The 16,735-nt window shown below is 38.8% G+C and overlaps 2 protein-coding genes across 3 annotated transcripts; one reads left to right on the top strand and one right to left on the bottom strand.

Annotated features, from left to right (window-relative positions):
* Positions 1 to 281: 281 nt before the first annotated feature.
* Positions 282 to 5,288, bottom strand: dazap2 (DAZ associated protein 2). Its single transcript, XM_085344463.1, has 4 exons — positions 5,146 to 5,288; positions 3,543 to 3,661; positions 3,195 to 3,443; positions 282 to 3,093 (listed from the first exon to the last, which is right to left on the bottom strand). Exons 1-4 carry the CDS (start codon positions 5,156 to 5,158, stop codon positions 2,965 to 2,967), a joined length of 510 nt encoding a protein of 169 aa, XP_085200589.1. The 5' UTR covers positions 5,159 to 5,288; the 3' UTR covers positions 282 to 2,964.
* A 3,014-nt stretch (positions 5,289 to 8,302) lies between these two features.
* pou6f1 (POU class 6 homeobox 1) lies at positions 8,303 to 15,876 on the top strand. 2 transcript variants are annotated; one of them, XM_085344874.1, is made up of 11 exons: positions 8,303 to 8,384; positions 8,933 to 8,977; positions 9,315 to 9,507; positions 9,665 to 9,801; positions 10,356 to 10,581; positions 11,982 to 12,241; positions 12,328 to 12,456; positions 13,175 to 13,408; positions 13,550 to 13,685; positions 13,769 to 13,937; positions 15,425 to 15,876. In XM_085344874.1, exons 1-11 carry the CDS (start codon positions 8,331 to 8,333, stop codon positions 15,768 to 15,770), a joined length of 1,929 nt encoding a protein of 642 aa, XP_085201000.1. In that variant the 5' UTR covers positions 8,303 to 8,330; the 3' UTR covers positions 15,771 to 15,876. The 2 variants fall into 2 exon arrangements, with proteins under 2 accessions (XP_085201000.1, XP_085200999.1); XM_085344873.1 differs by lacking the exon at positions 8,303 to 8,384 and having other exon boundaries at positions 8,870 to 8,977.
* The last annotated feature ends 859 nt before the right edge of the window (positions 15,877 to 16,735 follow it).

Genomic DNA, 16,735 nt, shown 5'->3' with positions numbered 1-16,735 from the left:
ATACTAGAGGAGCGAGTTGATCGCAACACCTAATTGGATGCTTCCTGGGCACCTTGCTTTGGAGGATTTCCTGGTACGTCCAGCTGGTAGGAGACCCATAATACACTAGAGAGAAAATACATCTCACCTGATCTGGGAACGTGTTAGGATCTCTGAAGATGAAGTGAAAAATGTTGCGGGGAGAAGAACATCTGGAATACTCTGGTTAGCCTGCTTCGATTCAGAAAATGGAGTGACTGATGCACAAAAGGAAGACTTCGCTATGTTTCAAATTTCCAAAATAACCTTTATTCTAAACTTACATTTTAAATTTTAAGTTTAGTATAAAAAAGTTAAGTGCACCTAAGTTCTTTTTTCAAAGTATTCCATCTTTGACATGTCTCAGCAAACTGTAGTGACACTCATCTCCTTTAGTAATCTTAAAAGATAGAATGTGTACCAAAGTCCATCACATCACTTTAGTACATACATCTATTTTAGAAAATATTGTAAAGAGAATCCCTGAACTATAAATGTCCATAATCCTTCAACAAAGAGTGCTCCTTTTGCTGGCTGTGGTTGGCATAGCATCTACTGGTCAGCTGTAAATTACAGTACTTCATATTGCTGGGACAAAGCCACTGTTATGCTGCTTTACAAACAATCAGAGCATAGATGGGAAAAAAAGATAACGTTTGTACAGTTTCTAAGTTTTGATAGCTGTGGCCTCCTTTTCCAATGAAGCTGTATGAAATGACAGCATGAGCGGGTAAATAAATGGACATGGAGATGACTGTCACATCTGGTGCTGCAGCTTTATGTATGAGCTGCGGAGGAGAGGTTTATTAGAAGAGTGATGCAGGTTTCCAGACAGATGATTCTTCTGACTTAAATAACACTTGAAAACACTAAATGTTGGTTGACAAGAAAACAGGTTTTGTTTTCTGGCGGCCACAGCTGTTAAAACTTGATATGCTATGTCGGATACCCAGTGACACATTGACGCTTGACACAAATGAACAAGTCTACAAATATTAGCTGATGGTATCCATACAGGCAACTTGCCTATGTTTAGCAGTCTTCTTTCAGTTTGCCAGATTATGTAAGATGTAACGACCCTAAGGAAAAGAGTTTAAACAGCATTAAATTTTTTTCTTTTTAAAAATCCTGGAAATTAAACATTATGCCGACAGTCATTTAGCCTCTTTGCAAAAGGTTTGCATACACGTGCAGGCAACTGAACAATGTGACATGTCAAAAGTTTCAAAATTGTTTAGACTGGATGAATTTTAAAATGTGAAAAGTGCTAAAAAACAAAAACAAAAACCCAACCACACAAAAAAAATAAAATAAAAATCCCCAAAACATCACAGCTTTCTTAAAAGCATGAAAACTGATTTAAAAAAAAAAAAAAAAAAAAAAGCCCCTTGTCTGCAACTCCTCCGTTTTGCTTAGCAGTGCATTTCAGATAAAAAGTATTTTAATCTAACTTGTACATAGCAAAGGTGCAAAAGTATGCAGCAACTCAAAGATGCAGTTTACCCACATTAACTAACAATTGCAGTCACATCAGACCAAAGGTTCCAATGGCCAACAGTGTCACAAATTCTTGTCCAAGGAAAAGTTTGCTTTTAAATTGTGACATTTCAAATATGACGTCATAACCAAACATAAGTGCATTGTAGACCAGATCTTTGGTACAACCAGCTCATTGGTTATACTAACAAATTTATTAGCCTAACTACTTGCGTAAGTCACTTAAATGTGGAAAAGTAAAGAAACACTGAAATATAAGTCTCAGTAACTTTGCTGAAAATGTTACCTAGAAATGAACGCTATCATAAAAGGTGACATTTTTCTGTGGAGAATAAATACTTGATGATCTAAGATATACTGCGTGAAAAGGAAATAATGAAAAGTAGTTTAAATCTGTACAATAAAACATTTAGTGTATAAACTCTGGGTATCCGACTGTGAAATAGAAACAGGAGACAAAAAAGCTAAAATGTTACACCAACCACCCCTTCCCAACCATCTTTCTATTTGGATTTACTTTAAATTTTCTTTCCTTTAAGTTTACTGAAGTTAATTTGCTTAAATTTAGGGCTATCCCCAGTGCTCTTTGGCACTTGACTATGTTCATCTACAAGTTGCCCAACAAGGTACAGTAAACCACTTTCATATTGCAGTAAATCTTTTGATTTTTTTTATTCTTTTTGCTTTAATTTCTTTAATTTACATGTGATTTAAATAGAACAATCTCTCAGAAAGTTCACTGTGCAACAAATTTTCCGTGGTATTTTGGATACTGTGCAAAAGACAAGACATTTCTAGCTAAAAGCATCCAGGATGCTGACTTTTTTTTTCTTCCTTTTTTTTTTTTTTTTTAAATAGTTGAGATGTAATTTCTCATAATCATACTGGTACTTACATGGAACTACTAGACACCTATTAATTGAACTACACTAAAAGTTTCAAAAAAAGACAAGTGGATGTTTTTTTTTCTTTTTTACTGCAACTTTGTAACTGCGTTTCACTTTCACCATAAAGCAGCTAAACTATATTTATGCGGGTCTGATATTTCAATATTTCATTAAAGTATTTTTACAGGAGTACAAGAACATCTCAGTGTAATTTGCGACCATTCAATCAAAGAAGAGAAGATCTTGTTGACAAATAAAGATGCCTGAAAGAGGTCAGATCTGGAATGACCAAAAAGGTTAGACCCAATGAAGAACTATGGAATGGATTCTGTAACATTACAATTTTCACTTGTCCTCTTCAGGCAATGGAGTTTATCATTTCATCTCTAGGTCAGAAGTGGAGTACTGTACCTTTCACAAGGGCTCTAAAATATTACATTCCGTTAGGTGATATCAGTATTGTGGCATGGCCAAGCAGCCTGAAGAGGGAGGCATATGGGATGGGGAAGAACTGGGGCATCATCTGGGATGGGGACATGGTTTAGGCATGAAGGAGCTGCTGTTACCAGATGGTATAACCTCCACTGGATCCACCCAGGAAGAAGTTATTCTTGCGCTGTGTCATTACAACATTGGCACCTTGCATGGCAGCCAGCTGAGCGGCATTAGGGGGGTGTCCAGGAGGTGGGGGCTAGCAAAGGAAAGAAACAAGCACAAACACAGTTAAAGAGTTCCTCATTTTAAAGTGCATCTCATCTAAGGTGGATAGGACTTCTTGGGATGGACACTCACTGGGATGGAAACACTGCTGCCGGCTGTGAAGCGAGCACCAGTATCATAGCCGCTCTCCACCATCACAGTTGAACCATGCGGGTAGACTGCTCCCATTGGATAATAAGCCATGGGGACATTCTGGCCCACTGGCCCAACTGGCATATGTGGCTGCATGGGCATATACACCTGAGCACCAGGATAGGGAGAGGACATCTGAGGCACCTGACCAGGCACCTGAGGTGGAAGCACATATCTGGGCTGGTATATCTGGAGACACAGAGAACAAAACAGATTTTTCTTTTGTTTATAAATGTAAGTGCGAGTTTTAACTCTGCTCATCATTTGACTTAAATACGGATTGGTTACCTCAGAATATGCAGGTGGTGTGTCTGTGTAAGGAGGTGCCTGAGGAGACATTTGCATAGCAGGAGGGTATACAGGTGCAGTGCTCTGCTGAGGGTACACAGCCTGCTGTGGATATGAACCTGCAATAAAAGATTTTACATTAAAGGAAATAATTAAGAAAGAACAAAACTCTTAGGGACCAAACATTCCTCTGTCGTGCCTAGTGGTATTAATACATTTTCTACTGTAATAAAAATGTCATTTTGTTTAAATGTGGACAATAGAGGAATGCAACACATTCAATTTTGCTTATGGGGTCAATGTCCATTGTCCAGTGAACTTGAAGATGGCTCCTGAGAGCCTATTAGTAAGATGTAAACTTCCCCAAATATATTTTTTTCCCCAATAGTTACATATTCATAATCACAGAAAACCACAAAAAACAAAACAAACCCCCAACAAACTGTTTCTTCGGGAGCAGATTATAACAACTCACAGTACACAGGAGAAAAATGAATATATTAAAAAAATAAGATTCAGGGTTTCTTGGCTACACAAGTTATGCTAAGTAAAATTTGTTTTATTATTACTATTATAAGAAAAGAAAAAAAATAACGCCATTTTTAAAAAAAAGGGGGGGGGGGACACTACAAGTGATCAATTAGTAAATCAATAGGGAATTAATTAATTCTGATATGCAAAATAATATTTAAAAGTAAGAACTGCACTTCTCCAGTTTTAACTTAACAAGTGTGACTGGTGGATATTTTTTTTTTCATACTTACTGCTCTTCTTAAACCGAAACTGTAACTAAGGCAATAATAGGCAAATTAAAAATACTTTATGTATGTCTGTTGTGAAACTCTAGGCCAATACAAACGCAGACACGGAAAATAAAAACCTGTCTGACTGGAATTTATTCATTTATTTTGCTTTTATCGTTGTTGTTATTTTTGTAACTTTTCCGGACAAAGAAAAAAAAAAAGAAATCCTCCTATCCCCCGATGTCGATATCGTTCTCCTCTTAAATTACACAATTACATATTATTTCCTCGATACAGATGGCCGATACATCTTTTTAGTCAACTACAATCATAACCATCAAAAAGCTAAAGAGTTAAAATGTACAGATACGAACGAAACTGGGGACAAAAGAAATGTGTTTAAATAAAATAGTCAAATAATATATGAGGATATAATACGTAAATTGTCAACAAAAGAAAACAAATATTACTAAAATGAGCCTCACGATTATATTTATATGATGGGTCCTACAAAAGAGAAGGAAAGAGTCATGTCAGCTGTGCCTTTAAAATGTGCCTGTCTACAGAGATATTAGCTACCTAGAAAACATGTGACCTGCCCACTAATGGTATACGAATATAGAGAGACAGTAAATGTAAGATTTCACTGTAAACAGCTTCACTACTAACAATATAGCCGCCTTGGTTCAGAGTAGGAGCCACACTGTTACCCAGGAAGCGTCGGGTTATTGTTATGTACGTGGCTAAACGTGAAGTCCGCTTCGGAAAGCCATAACGGCAGCTCTTCGTCTCTAGTTAATCACGTCAGCGTCGTATAGCGAACAGCTGACTAATTACCTAAACGAGGTCTGGAGAAATACCTTTGTTGTTCATTGTCGTGTTATAATTCAGAAGCTGAAGAATATCAGGTTAAACGGAGCTCTGCGTATCTTCTCACGGCCTTAGTTCAGGTCACGGCTTCACACAATCGTCCACTTCCTTGTTTTTCAGCTTCTTGTTGTTGTGGAAGTGGTGACGTCACCCGTTCTCTATCTATCTGCGGTTGCACGCACGGTTTTACGTGCACGCCCGCGCCCCCTACTGGTAAAAATGGAGCAGAGGTTAGCCGCCAGCTGGAAGGAAAAATGATTGTCTTGGTTTTAAGGCAGAGGGCGTCAAATTTACTTTTAATAACGCCCACACTGATAAAGTTGGGCTCACATCAAGGGTCATGCATACCTAGTTGCTTCTTTTTCTTTTTCATCTTCGGGATACTCGATGTACGAGCTGGACACCACCTTATCTGCCCCCATCTCACCATGTCCCTGCCATCCTCCTCTGTTACACCAACCCTCTGAATGTCCTGCTTCACTACATCTATGACTCTCCGCTGTGGTCTTCCTCTTTTCCTCCTGCTTGGCAGCTTACAAACCACCCACTCCACCCTACCTGCACTCTTTTCTTCACCTCTGCACTGCACTGCATTGTTTTGGATAGTTGACTCAAGGTAGTTAAACACATGAACCATTTTTCCTGATACATCCCTGATGTAATCCTACCCTGACCTTGAACCCATCAGTCACTCTTGCCATACAATCAATCCTACCATAAAATTATCCTGGATAATGCTGGTGCATGTCCCATACAGTAATATCAAACACAATTCGGTCCGCATGAAGGCCTCAAAAAAATCAGCAGAATTTCATGCTATTTACCTCCTTTTTATATCGTTTAATCAATCACAACAATAATAAAAATAAATCTAATCTTTGGGAAGTTCACATGTACCACATGTAAACTGCCTTCTAATAAGAAAATATATGGACATAGACATTTATGCAGGTTAATCTACATTTATTGCTGGGCACAATTTGCAAAGGGCCCTGGACCTTGGGTTTGACATATGTACTTTAGGGCCAGTAAAATATAACAGAAATATACAATATTATAACACCATCATTGCTATTTTCTTGTGTGTCCTTAATATACTCTTGCACGTCCTATACAGCATCCTCATATACAATTTGGTCCAGATAAAGACATCAACAAATCAACAAAAATTAATAAATCAATTATGTTAAGGTCATTTCAGCTATTCATGTTCATAAACATGAACATTATTCATGTTCATGTTTATGAACATGAATAGCTCATAAACATGAAACACTCTACACAAGCTGTCTTGTGTAGAGTGTTTACTAAAACTTGCTTACTAATTAACTCTTATCAGTTATATCCTGTTTTACTTTTATATTTAGTTGTCTTTTAGGTATTATTTTAAGTTTTATTTCCTCCCCTGTCTAGTGATCTTGATTATCTGCACCCTTAGCTTGTTTTCCCCAGGTGTCTCCACTCTGTCCCGATTAGCCTTCTGAGTATGTGTGTATGTATACAATTAATCTCAGTCAGTAAAACTCCCGAAAATCATTGGGATGGCAAACCAAGCCGATAAAAAATATAAATTTTCGGCATTTGTTTATCCTGATGGGTTACCTAAAAATTTACATTATTAAAATGGTTAGTTTTGTGTGAGTCAACTAATTTATTCATCAACTAAATGATGACCTTTGATCTCAGAACTACACATTCATTCCTTATGTATCACATTCAGAATTAACACGGGATTATTCAAAATAGCACGACTGTCTACACCATGATCAAAGGTTATATATTATCTTCCAATTTAAAAAATATGCTATGACAATCATCAGTCAGAAATGTTTTAATCCAGTGAGAAACACATATAAAGCAACCACAAAAAACATATCTACGTCATTTTAAGAAGAGAGCCCACAAGTCTCCATAATTATTTCTGCTATATTAAATAATTTAATTCTCGTTCACATAAACGCAAAAACGATGCGAATATCGTGATATTACAGACAAACAGCGGTGTTGGGAAATTGAAACGTATCGGCACAGTGTTTCATGAAAGCGTCTCCATTGCTCGTCTTTGTGTGCGCTACTTCCCCTTTAAGAGAACCATGGCACCTCTGAAGTCGAGGCAGACATTTTTCAATGCAAGATTTTTTCTTGCATAAATTATGTTCATGACGTAGTGCAAAAGGCCAATTTTGTAGCAATTTTGTCCGACTTTACAGCTCAAATAGGATTCTGTGAGACACCTCAAGGATTTTTGATTATCTGAACTGTTGCAGAAAGGGCATCGTCATTAAATATTAAGAGACAGGAGATCCTAACATTGCAAGCCTCCTTATCAATGCAAATACCTCTTTTGTGTGCAGTCACAGCGCCTGTCTGGGAGCTGAGATGAATTTTTAATTATGTGTGACTGAAACAAACTGTGACAAGGACCTTTTTAAGAGCCGGGGATTACAGAAAATAAGCTGCATATACGCGGTAAGTTGAATATAATAACCGGACCGTATTCTGGCTTGCGCTTCGCGCATAGCAGCGAAATGGCGAGAGGAAATGAGTTTTGGTTAATATGCAATGTTCGTAATTAGCATAATTTATATATTTATGATAAAGAGAGGGAAATACATAATATTCGGTCTCTTGGCACGGATCGAGATGATTTCCGTCGCCTGTGCTCCGTGCTTGCTGCTTGTCCTCAAAAGTGGCCGACGCGGCGAGACTTTTATTGGCCAGGATGGGGGTGGGGAGCCCATCAACACCCGCTGAAGTTTTTGACAGATCCTCATATCTAACGGGGCATTGCAGCAGGAAACGCACCGTCTCGAGTCTTTTTGTGATCCGTGGTGGACGGGTAACCACTTAACGTCCACGACCAGCGTGTTTGATCACGTTTTCTGCTGCTTAAGTGCAAAACAGTATGGCCTGTTTACAGGCCCCTTTCAAATAGTCTACTCGTGCAATGACTATAATAGCAATGAATTGAAAAGAAAGAAAAAACCCTGTCCTCTGCATTTGGTTCTGTTTAAGCTGGGTTTGTCATTAAAGTGCAGACACTGTGGGCTTATCCGGGAAACTTGATACATATTTTAATTTCTAAAATGGTTCTACATTTTTTAAATCACTTTTTTTTTCTTTTTTGTTAACCCAGAATGCCAGGAAGACAGTGATTGTGGTGGTGCAGCAAGCCATGAACTCCCAGGATCTGCCTGCCAAAGATGCCCCACTTACTGTCAATGAGCAGGTAACACTCATGTGTTTGTTAGGGAGAAGTGGACCCCCCCTTCCCAACCTACTCTTGCAGTGAGCTTAACTAAACATAACTTTGCCTTCGACTTGTTTGCTGCTGTTTGCTCCTGTCACCCTCCATGCGCCATCGTGCCACTTCGTAATGGAATGATTAACAGTCACACAGCAGACCACTGAGATCCCGATGCACTTTTGTGTTTTATAGACTAATAATACCTATGCTTGTGTTGGAAACAGTCTTTGAATTGCCATGCTTAATAATTAATTGTGGTTTTTCTCTCTCTAGTAACATTGTGTCTAGACATAGTCAGCAAACAAAAGCAATGCTCTTCACAGAAGCACAAAGGCAACCTTTAAGAAAGCATTGCTTGAACTGCTTGTTGGCTGATGCTCTTATCATTGTTTATGTGTACTCATGCTCTTTTCATTTATGTCTCTTTTTTTTGTTTTGTTTTTTTGTTTGGTTCATTTTGTCCTAACATGTGCTCGGCTTCTCTGTTCTCCTTAGCCATTCACTGTCTGACTGCAGAAGTCTTTTTTCAGCCATTTAAATCCTGCACTTTGAAATTCCCTGCCAAAGACAACCAGGTATGCATCCTCCTCTCTCTTCCTGCATTGTCTCTCTGCACCTTGTCCTCCAGCCCAGGTTGTCTTGCTGCCCCTCCACTAGGTCTGTCATTATTGCATACCATGAGTCATCAGCTAAGTTCTTCCAGAGGGAATTGACAAGGTGGAGAAATACTGAATTTACAGAATTTTTGTTTTACACCCCTCTGGTGCTAGGTCAGATGAGAATTATCTCCTGTTGTTTCATAAAATAATTGCACATAACTATTTTATTACATTTTTAATACAAACTCAAAGAAAAGCAGAGGCCTTCTTTGCATTTGAGTCCTCTTAGATTAAAATCCTGATCGCTGTGCAGGTCATTGTGATGTCTGGCCATGAAACCATTCGAGTGCTAGAAGTAGAAGTCGATGCGTCTTCAGCCTCTTCAGCAGCTGATGGGAAGAGCGAATGCAAAACTGATGAGGGCGTGGCTGAAGCTGGAGAGCAACCTGATGCCAGCAGCACCCAGGACAGCCCCACAGTGCCCCAGAGCACAGGGGGTGGTGTAGGTAAATCATTGTCATCCTTGATAATGCTGGATAGCAGAGAACTCACTTCTCATATATCCAGACTTGTAGTGAATTCCTAATAACATCTGTGTGATTTAAAAAAAAAATCAACAACTTAAAATGTAATTAATAACCAACTCTGGCTGTGCTCCTGCAGTGCTGGGTGAGCAGCAGGTGGTGTCTGTGGAGCCTCCAGCTCCTACGGTCCAAACTCTGACCCCTGCTGTTCCCATCAGCGTGTCTCTGCCCCAGCACCAGGCTGCCATGCCCATCACTGTGCAAGGCTGTCCACAGGTCTGACTTTTTGAGATGCACACACACTGCACCTCATATTCATATTTAACCATCTGAGAAACAAAGTAGTTTTGCTGTCTGATTTTAAAGGTCGGTAGAAAGAGCTCAGAGTGGGTGGGAAAGCCATTTGGATTTTTCTCATTTTACATATTATTCTTGTAGAAAACGAATGCACCAGAGAGCCAAGTGTCAGTATTATTACATTAAAAAAAATCATTGTAGGTGATTTAGTGAGGTTGTATACCGATGCCATTGTGCACTGTGAAAGTAAAAAGGATGAGCAGTTTAATCCAAGTTGCTGAACACATAGCCTGAGGCTATTAGCACAACATTTTCAGCAATTTCAGCAGTCAAAAGTAAAACCCCTAACATGCTTTTTTAAAAAAAAAAGCTTAATAGTGGAGTTTTCAGTCCACACACAGTAACCGAAGTATGACTATTTAGTTTCACTGTGTAAAAACACAACATTAAAAATAATAAGGAGACAAAATAGTCCACTGAAAGCACATTGAATACCTCGCAGGCATAAATGTTGATGGAATTTTTTTCACTAGGTGCTGACCCAGGAAAGTCTGGCCACTCTGATGACTGGTATGATGGCACAGACGGGGTCACTGGGTCAGCCGCTGCTCATTCCTCTCAGCATGCCAGGTGCCATCGGTGGCCAGGGCGGTTTGGCTGTTCTCACTCTTCCTACCACCAATGTAGCTACTCTCCCTGGTTTCACAGCGGCTAACCCAGCTGGAAGTCTCCTCAAACTGCCATTTGCTGGCTTTCAAGGTAAAACAACGTGAATGCCTGCTTTTATTTGACCTCCTATATCTTCAATATGTCTGCATTTGTGTTGACAAGATTACAATTAAAAAATTCAACAACAAATGCAGACATCATTATCTTCACCAGCTTTTTTTATTGAATCTTATGACCTTTTGTACATTTGATTGTGATATGAGAATAATAGTGCTTGCTTAAAGGGAATTGTTGAGTTTCAGCTCAATGAAATATGCTCTGTAATGACCTATACTGTGATTTCAGCCTCTTTGAATGAAATAAAACGAAATTACTAAGTTAATATATCTGATGAAGTAAACTGTCTAAACGGCATAAACATCTATGTCCTCCTATTATACTTGTAAATGTGTAATTGATGTTTCAGGTCAGATTTTCCATCAGCTATTATAAATTGGTGTGGTAAACACTAAACAATTAACCCAAGTAGTGTCATTGTGAAGTATCAAGCTGAAAGTTTTCTTTTCCTCAAGCTTAGCTTTTTTTTTAAAGTAGTCATCACAAATACAGATAAGATGCAAACCAGTGGAAACTGCATGCTCATTGGTTAACTACTTGTCAGTGATACAGTTAAGCATACTTTGCTCTATCCTCCTTTTTGACTCTATTTTGGAACGTCATCTATAAAATGATAATCTTGCTGTGTTCAGACAGACTTGTATCTGGTGATAAACTTATCAGGAAAGTCTAAATCAAGGCCATAGATCATGACAGGGCTGTTTTCCCATAAAATCCTATGCAACTACACTAATTTTTGCAAGCACAGTCGCCCTCTGTTGACCACTAGAAAGACTGCAGATTTAAAGGCAATTTTGCATTGGCTTGACTTTCCATTACTAGCTGCTACATCGGACTGTACTAAGTACACAGAGCTGCTAGTATAGCTGTAGACTTGACAACATACTGTATATGTAAAAAAGTACTGCACTACCTGCCATGGATGCTCCAAGTGCACAGTTTCTATGCTGATGTTAATGTCAGAGGAAGTTTGGAGTTCTTCAGTTACTGAGTCAGCAAAGAGCTGGCTGCCTTTATTGACTATTTGCTTCAGCACACTGTAACTTTACCTTGTCTACAACTTTGTGCTGAGCTGCTGTGGTTGTCAATCTTTGCAGTTATACCCCTTGCACATAATCATGGAATATAGGTGGGCAGAAATTCCACAAACTTACTTGTTATACTGTTGGTAATCTATCTATCTATCTATCTATCTATCTATCTATCTATCTATCTATCTATCTATCTATCTATCTATCTATCTATCTATCTATCTATCTATCTATCTATCTATCTATCTATCTATCTATCTATCTATCTATCTATCTATCTATCTATCTATCTATCTAAATTTCATTGCAGAACATTAGAATGTTGCATAATATCTTTCTCAGCTGCAACTGTCCTGAACTCAGTCCAGCCTCAGCTGCAAGCCAATGCACAGGCGGTGTTCCAGTCTCAGTCAGCACCCATTCAGCAGGTGCAAGCAGCCATGCAGCAGGTGACACCTCAGGCACCGCAGGTAACCGGTGCACAGATTTCTGTTGCTCAGGTGGGAACAGCCCAGACGACCACTGCCACCAACACCATCTCTCCGTCCAACTTGTCAGTGGCAGCACTTCAGACTGCAGGACTCTCCATTAACCCCGCTATTGTAAGAAATCTCTTCCTCTGTTCATACCATTCTTCATTTGTCATCTTTCAAATACACAATGAACATGTTATGATCTTTGTGCCTAGATCAATGCTGCTTCCTTGGGAGCGCAACCACAGTTCCTCAGTTCCCTTACATCCACTCCCATCATTAACAGTGCCATGTCCAGCATGGCTGGAATCACCAGTCAGATCATCACAAATGCCCAGGGCCAGGTGAGTGCCATAAAATACTGCTGCTGTAATAATATTATGTCAGTGAGCTTAGATTTGAGTAATGACCTTGTCCTGTTCTCATCCTGTTACCCGCCTTTCTTCTCTCTACTTGATTGTTTCAGCTAACAGGAAAATGCCTTTAATAAAATGAAAGCAATCCTGGCAGCAACACCATTGTCCTTGCAGTAGGAGCTAGACAAAACGCAAACTAGAGCACATATTGGACGCCATTAAAAAGAGAAATGAGACAAATAAGGGATTGGAAGACAGTGTTGTTTACTTACTTAATGTGGCTCACACTTGTGCAAAACTTTTAAAATGATGCATAGTGAACTATAATCATTCCAAAGACAATTATATTGTTTTCATGCATGTCTGTTATGGAAAAATTGCATCCAGCCTCCAGTTTACATTAGTTCACAGTGCTATTTCAAGGCAGTAGAGCATCAGACAATTTCAACTGAAACTGCTTGACCTCTAAATAGTTTCATTACTCACTCCCACCATTATTGCAGCCTTTTGGACTTGTGTAGTGTTTAATATTGAAAAATACAAGGCTTCTGTGACAGAACCTCTAATAGGATGTACTTATTCCCCAGTAGCAAAAACACGAGCATATCAGGATACTGAATGTCCTAAAAGCGGATTTAAGTGAAAATCAGCTGAGAAGTTTATATTTAAATGTTTGTTTGGATTTCATTTTTAACAATGTTTTTAGGTCATAGGGACACTCCCACTTTTAGTGAATCCAGCCTCTCTGGCTGGAGGAGCTGCAACTCCCACGCTTCCGCTCCAGGGTCTCCAGGTCCAGACTGTGGCCCCACAGCTGCTTTTTAACACACAGGGACAAATCATTGCCACTGTAGGGAATGGTCCTGCTGCAGTCGCAACTTCTGCAGCAGTTCTGCCTAAAACCACAGCTCCTCCAACACTTACCAAACCTTGCACACAGGTAGGAAATAACAAAAAGTACTGCTTGAGGTTATGACAAATTAAAATATTGTTGAACATTTAAATATTGGGGATTTGTTTTTGTAAAATTGGATTATAACACATTGAATCTAACAATTATTTTTATTAAAAATCCTCCCAGGCTTCAGTAACAACTGTCACCCAGTCACCGGTTGTCATTGCCCCACAGCCAACTGTACTAAAGACCGCCACCACACTCTCCCCCTCAGTTCCCATCACCTGTGGAGACACAGCAAAAGTGGGCCAGCTTGTCAGCAGTATGTACACCTGCGTCTCCTTCCCAGCCACTGATCTGTTTTAAGTAAGTAGATATTTTTAACCAGATTCTTCTGAATTGTAGAACCCCAGCAGGCAGTCAGCACAGAGGAGGGCATTAATCTGGAGGAAATTCGAGAGTTTGCCAAGAATTTCAAGATCCGTCGGCTGTCCTTGGGGCTTACTCAGACACAAGTAGGGCAGGCTCTCACTGCAACTGAAGGTCCAGCTTACAGCCAGTCTGCCATTTGCAGGTATTACCCTCCTGTTTTTGTTGCTCTCCACGCAGATGCTTTTTTTCTTCTACTTTTTTGTAATTCTTGTGATTGTAATTCATCTGCAGCCTTCATTTTATGCAGCTCACTCATCTGTCTTTTATGTAAGAGAAATGAAAATGTAACTACAAGGGAAAAGCAAAGACGCTTAGTAAAATTAGTCCTGATATTCTAACTACATACAAGCAGTTTTCTTTTAATATATATGCTCACACTTTATTGTTTAGAAAGTTGCAAGTATATCTGTCAACGCGCTTTTCAACAGTCATTAAATAAGAAAAACAATAGTAATAATAATTTGGTATTATAATTATTGTTATATAAATAAGGAAAACTAATTATATTAATGGAGAGTCCTGCAGTCTGATATATCTATTATATTCTGATATAATAGAACAGGACATTACAACGTTACAACTCACACTCATTTTTCTTGGTTTTCTTTTTACACCCGTATTGTCTGTTTGCACATGTTTATATTAATTTATGGACCTCTCTTCCATTTTACTAACAAAATATAAAAAAATGAGGGTAGATTTAACACTACTGTACATATAGTCAACCAAGGTTATCAAGAACCTAGTAAATTTGTCTGGTTGCAGTCTGCAATAAATAGCCAGCTTCGCTAAGAGGTACACAGTATATTATGCATTACATTTATTCAGTTCTCAGCGTCAGTTACAACTCTTTCTTCTGCCATGTTTGAGTAATGGCTTTTCGGCTTGCAGTCGGCATAATCCTAAACATAAATTTGTCTCCAGGGCTTTTAAGTCTTTTGTTAATTTGTCCTCAAATATATTACCTCTGGATTTTACCCCTGTAGAGTACTGTAAAAATACTTTATTTCACCTTATATCACTGCTGAATCAATGACAGGGATCATTCACACAGCAACATTAACCGCTCCAATGTGACATGAATAAAAACAAACCTACAAACACCCTGCAAATCTTAAAGCCATTATTACAGGTAACTGAATTATACCTGTCCATTTGCTTCGGCACAGGTCTGTTTGTGCATAAATTGGACTTATGCACAGCTCATTAAGCATGCATCCAGGTTTACCGTGGAGCTGCGTAACATACCACGTATTCCCATTACTGATGTGATGATCACAGTAATTAATTTGTGTATTGGATAAAAATTAACATTCTCAATAACAGCAGATGGGTTGCAGGGGGTTGATATAATACATAATTAATGATGATGGCTCCATTTATTTTCATTTGAAACCAGCCAAATGTCTTTGAAATGTTACTGTATCATATCATCAGGCTTACATATATATCCCACTGAGAAATAATGGCAATGCATGTTAGGGCCTCTAATTTGGAGATACTAATTAGTTTGGGCATGTGCAGTTTAGTGGTTTGTTTGTGCATGCACATTCAGATAATGTCTGAGCCATTTCTTGCATCCCTAATCCCTCTGAAAAAGTTCAGATTGAACTTTCTTTTCTTTTGCAGGTTTGAAAAGCTGGATATCACCCCTAAAAGCGCTCAGAAACTAAAGCCTGTGTTGGAAAAGTGGCTGGCTGAAGCCGAGCACTGGAACCAGAAAGGCCAGCAAAATCTGATGGAGTTTGTCGGTGGGGAACCTTCCAAAAAACGCAAGAGGCGTACTAGTTTCACACCTCAGGCAATAGAAGTACTCAACTCCTACTTTGAGAAGAATGCTCTGCCAACAGGACAGGAGATTACAGAGATTGCAAGAGAGCTAAACTATGACCGAGAGGTTGTGCGTGTATGGTTCTGCAACCGGAGACAGACACTGAAAAACACAAGCAAGATCAACGTTTTCCAGGTTCAGTAGTGACCTCATTCTGGGAGATTTTCTAACCGATCTTTTATCCTTTTGGGAATTTGAACATGTAATTCAGCAGCACAGAAGTGAATTGTGTTGTAAATATGACTGAAAGAATAGCAACTTTTTGAGAAAATTAAGAAATTACAAAGATCTTTTGAAAGAGTGCTAAAACTGAAGTATAATTGTGTTCTACTTGTTTACACTACTTTTGTGTGGTGCATACTAAGTCAAACTGCATGGTCCTCTTACCTTATACAGTGATATTAACATGTTATATTTAAAACAGTTCATGAACTTTTATACAAGTGGTTTTATAGGCTATCCCTCTGACTTATGTTAAGTGGTTATGTATTAAGTCACATTGAGTTTAGTTACATGTATGTCACGCTGCGACAATGGCTTGATGTTTGAATACGAATATGCTTGGGTCAGAATGGATAATGTGAAATTTCTAGCTGCATTAATTTATATCCAGAAAGTATTTGTCCTGCATGAGCAGCTCTGCGAACATAAATGCAATGTTGACTGACTGACATAGGACTCTGCAGAGTAGTGGTTTACACATTTTGCCTAACAGGAGAAAGATCCGGAGTCCTCACAAGGAGGACACACAGATCTCTTTGGGGTTGCATCGGGAGGGCATCCAGCATGAAAAATCCAAATCAAACACGTGGAGCTACTTGCTTAGGTGACCTCCTGTGAGTAAAGGAGAGGCTGAAAGTAGCTTCTTTTTCTATAAGACTTTACAGACTATATTAACATTAATTTCATCAGATTTATTAGGTCCAATAAGCCCTAAAAGTTACAGACTCCTGATTGTGTTTTGGGACAATCATAACTTTGATATATTTAGTTGCTCATCATAAAGGTGAGCTTAAAATCTGTGCTCATCCTGTCTTTAATGGATGTAAGTTTTTTTTTTCTTTTTTCTTTTTTGCACCTGTGTGAAGTGTGTGACGCTGCTCCATGTC

The sequence above is a fragment of the Diplotaxodon limnothrissa genome, linkage group LG20, assembly GCF_057381915.1.
Source record: "Diplotaxodon limnothrissa isolate DT_005_m linkage group LG20, D_limnothrissa_male_GT1.1, whole genome shotgun sequence".
NCBI lineage: Eukaryota > Metazoa > Chordata > Actinopteri > Cichliformes > Cichlidae > Diplotaxodon > Diplotaxodon limnothrissa.
The sequence above is the reverse complement of the archived record's forward strand: the minus strand, read 5'-3'. Positions and strand labels throughout refer to the sequence as shown.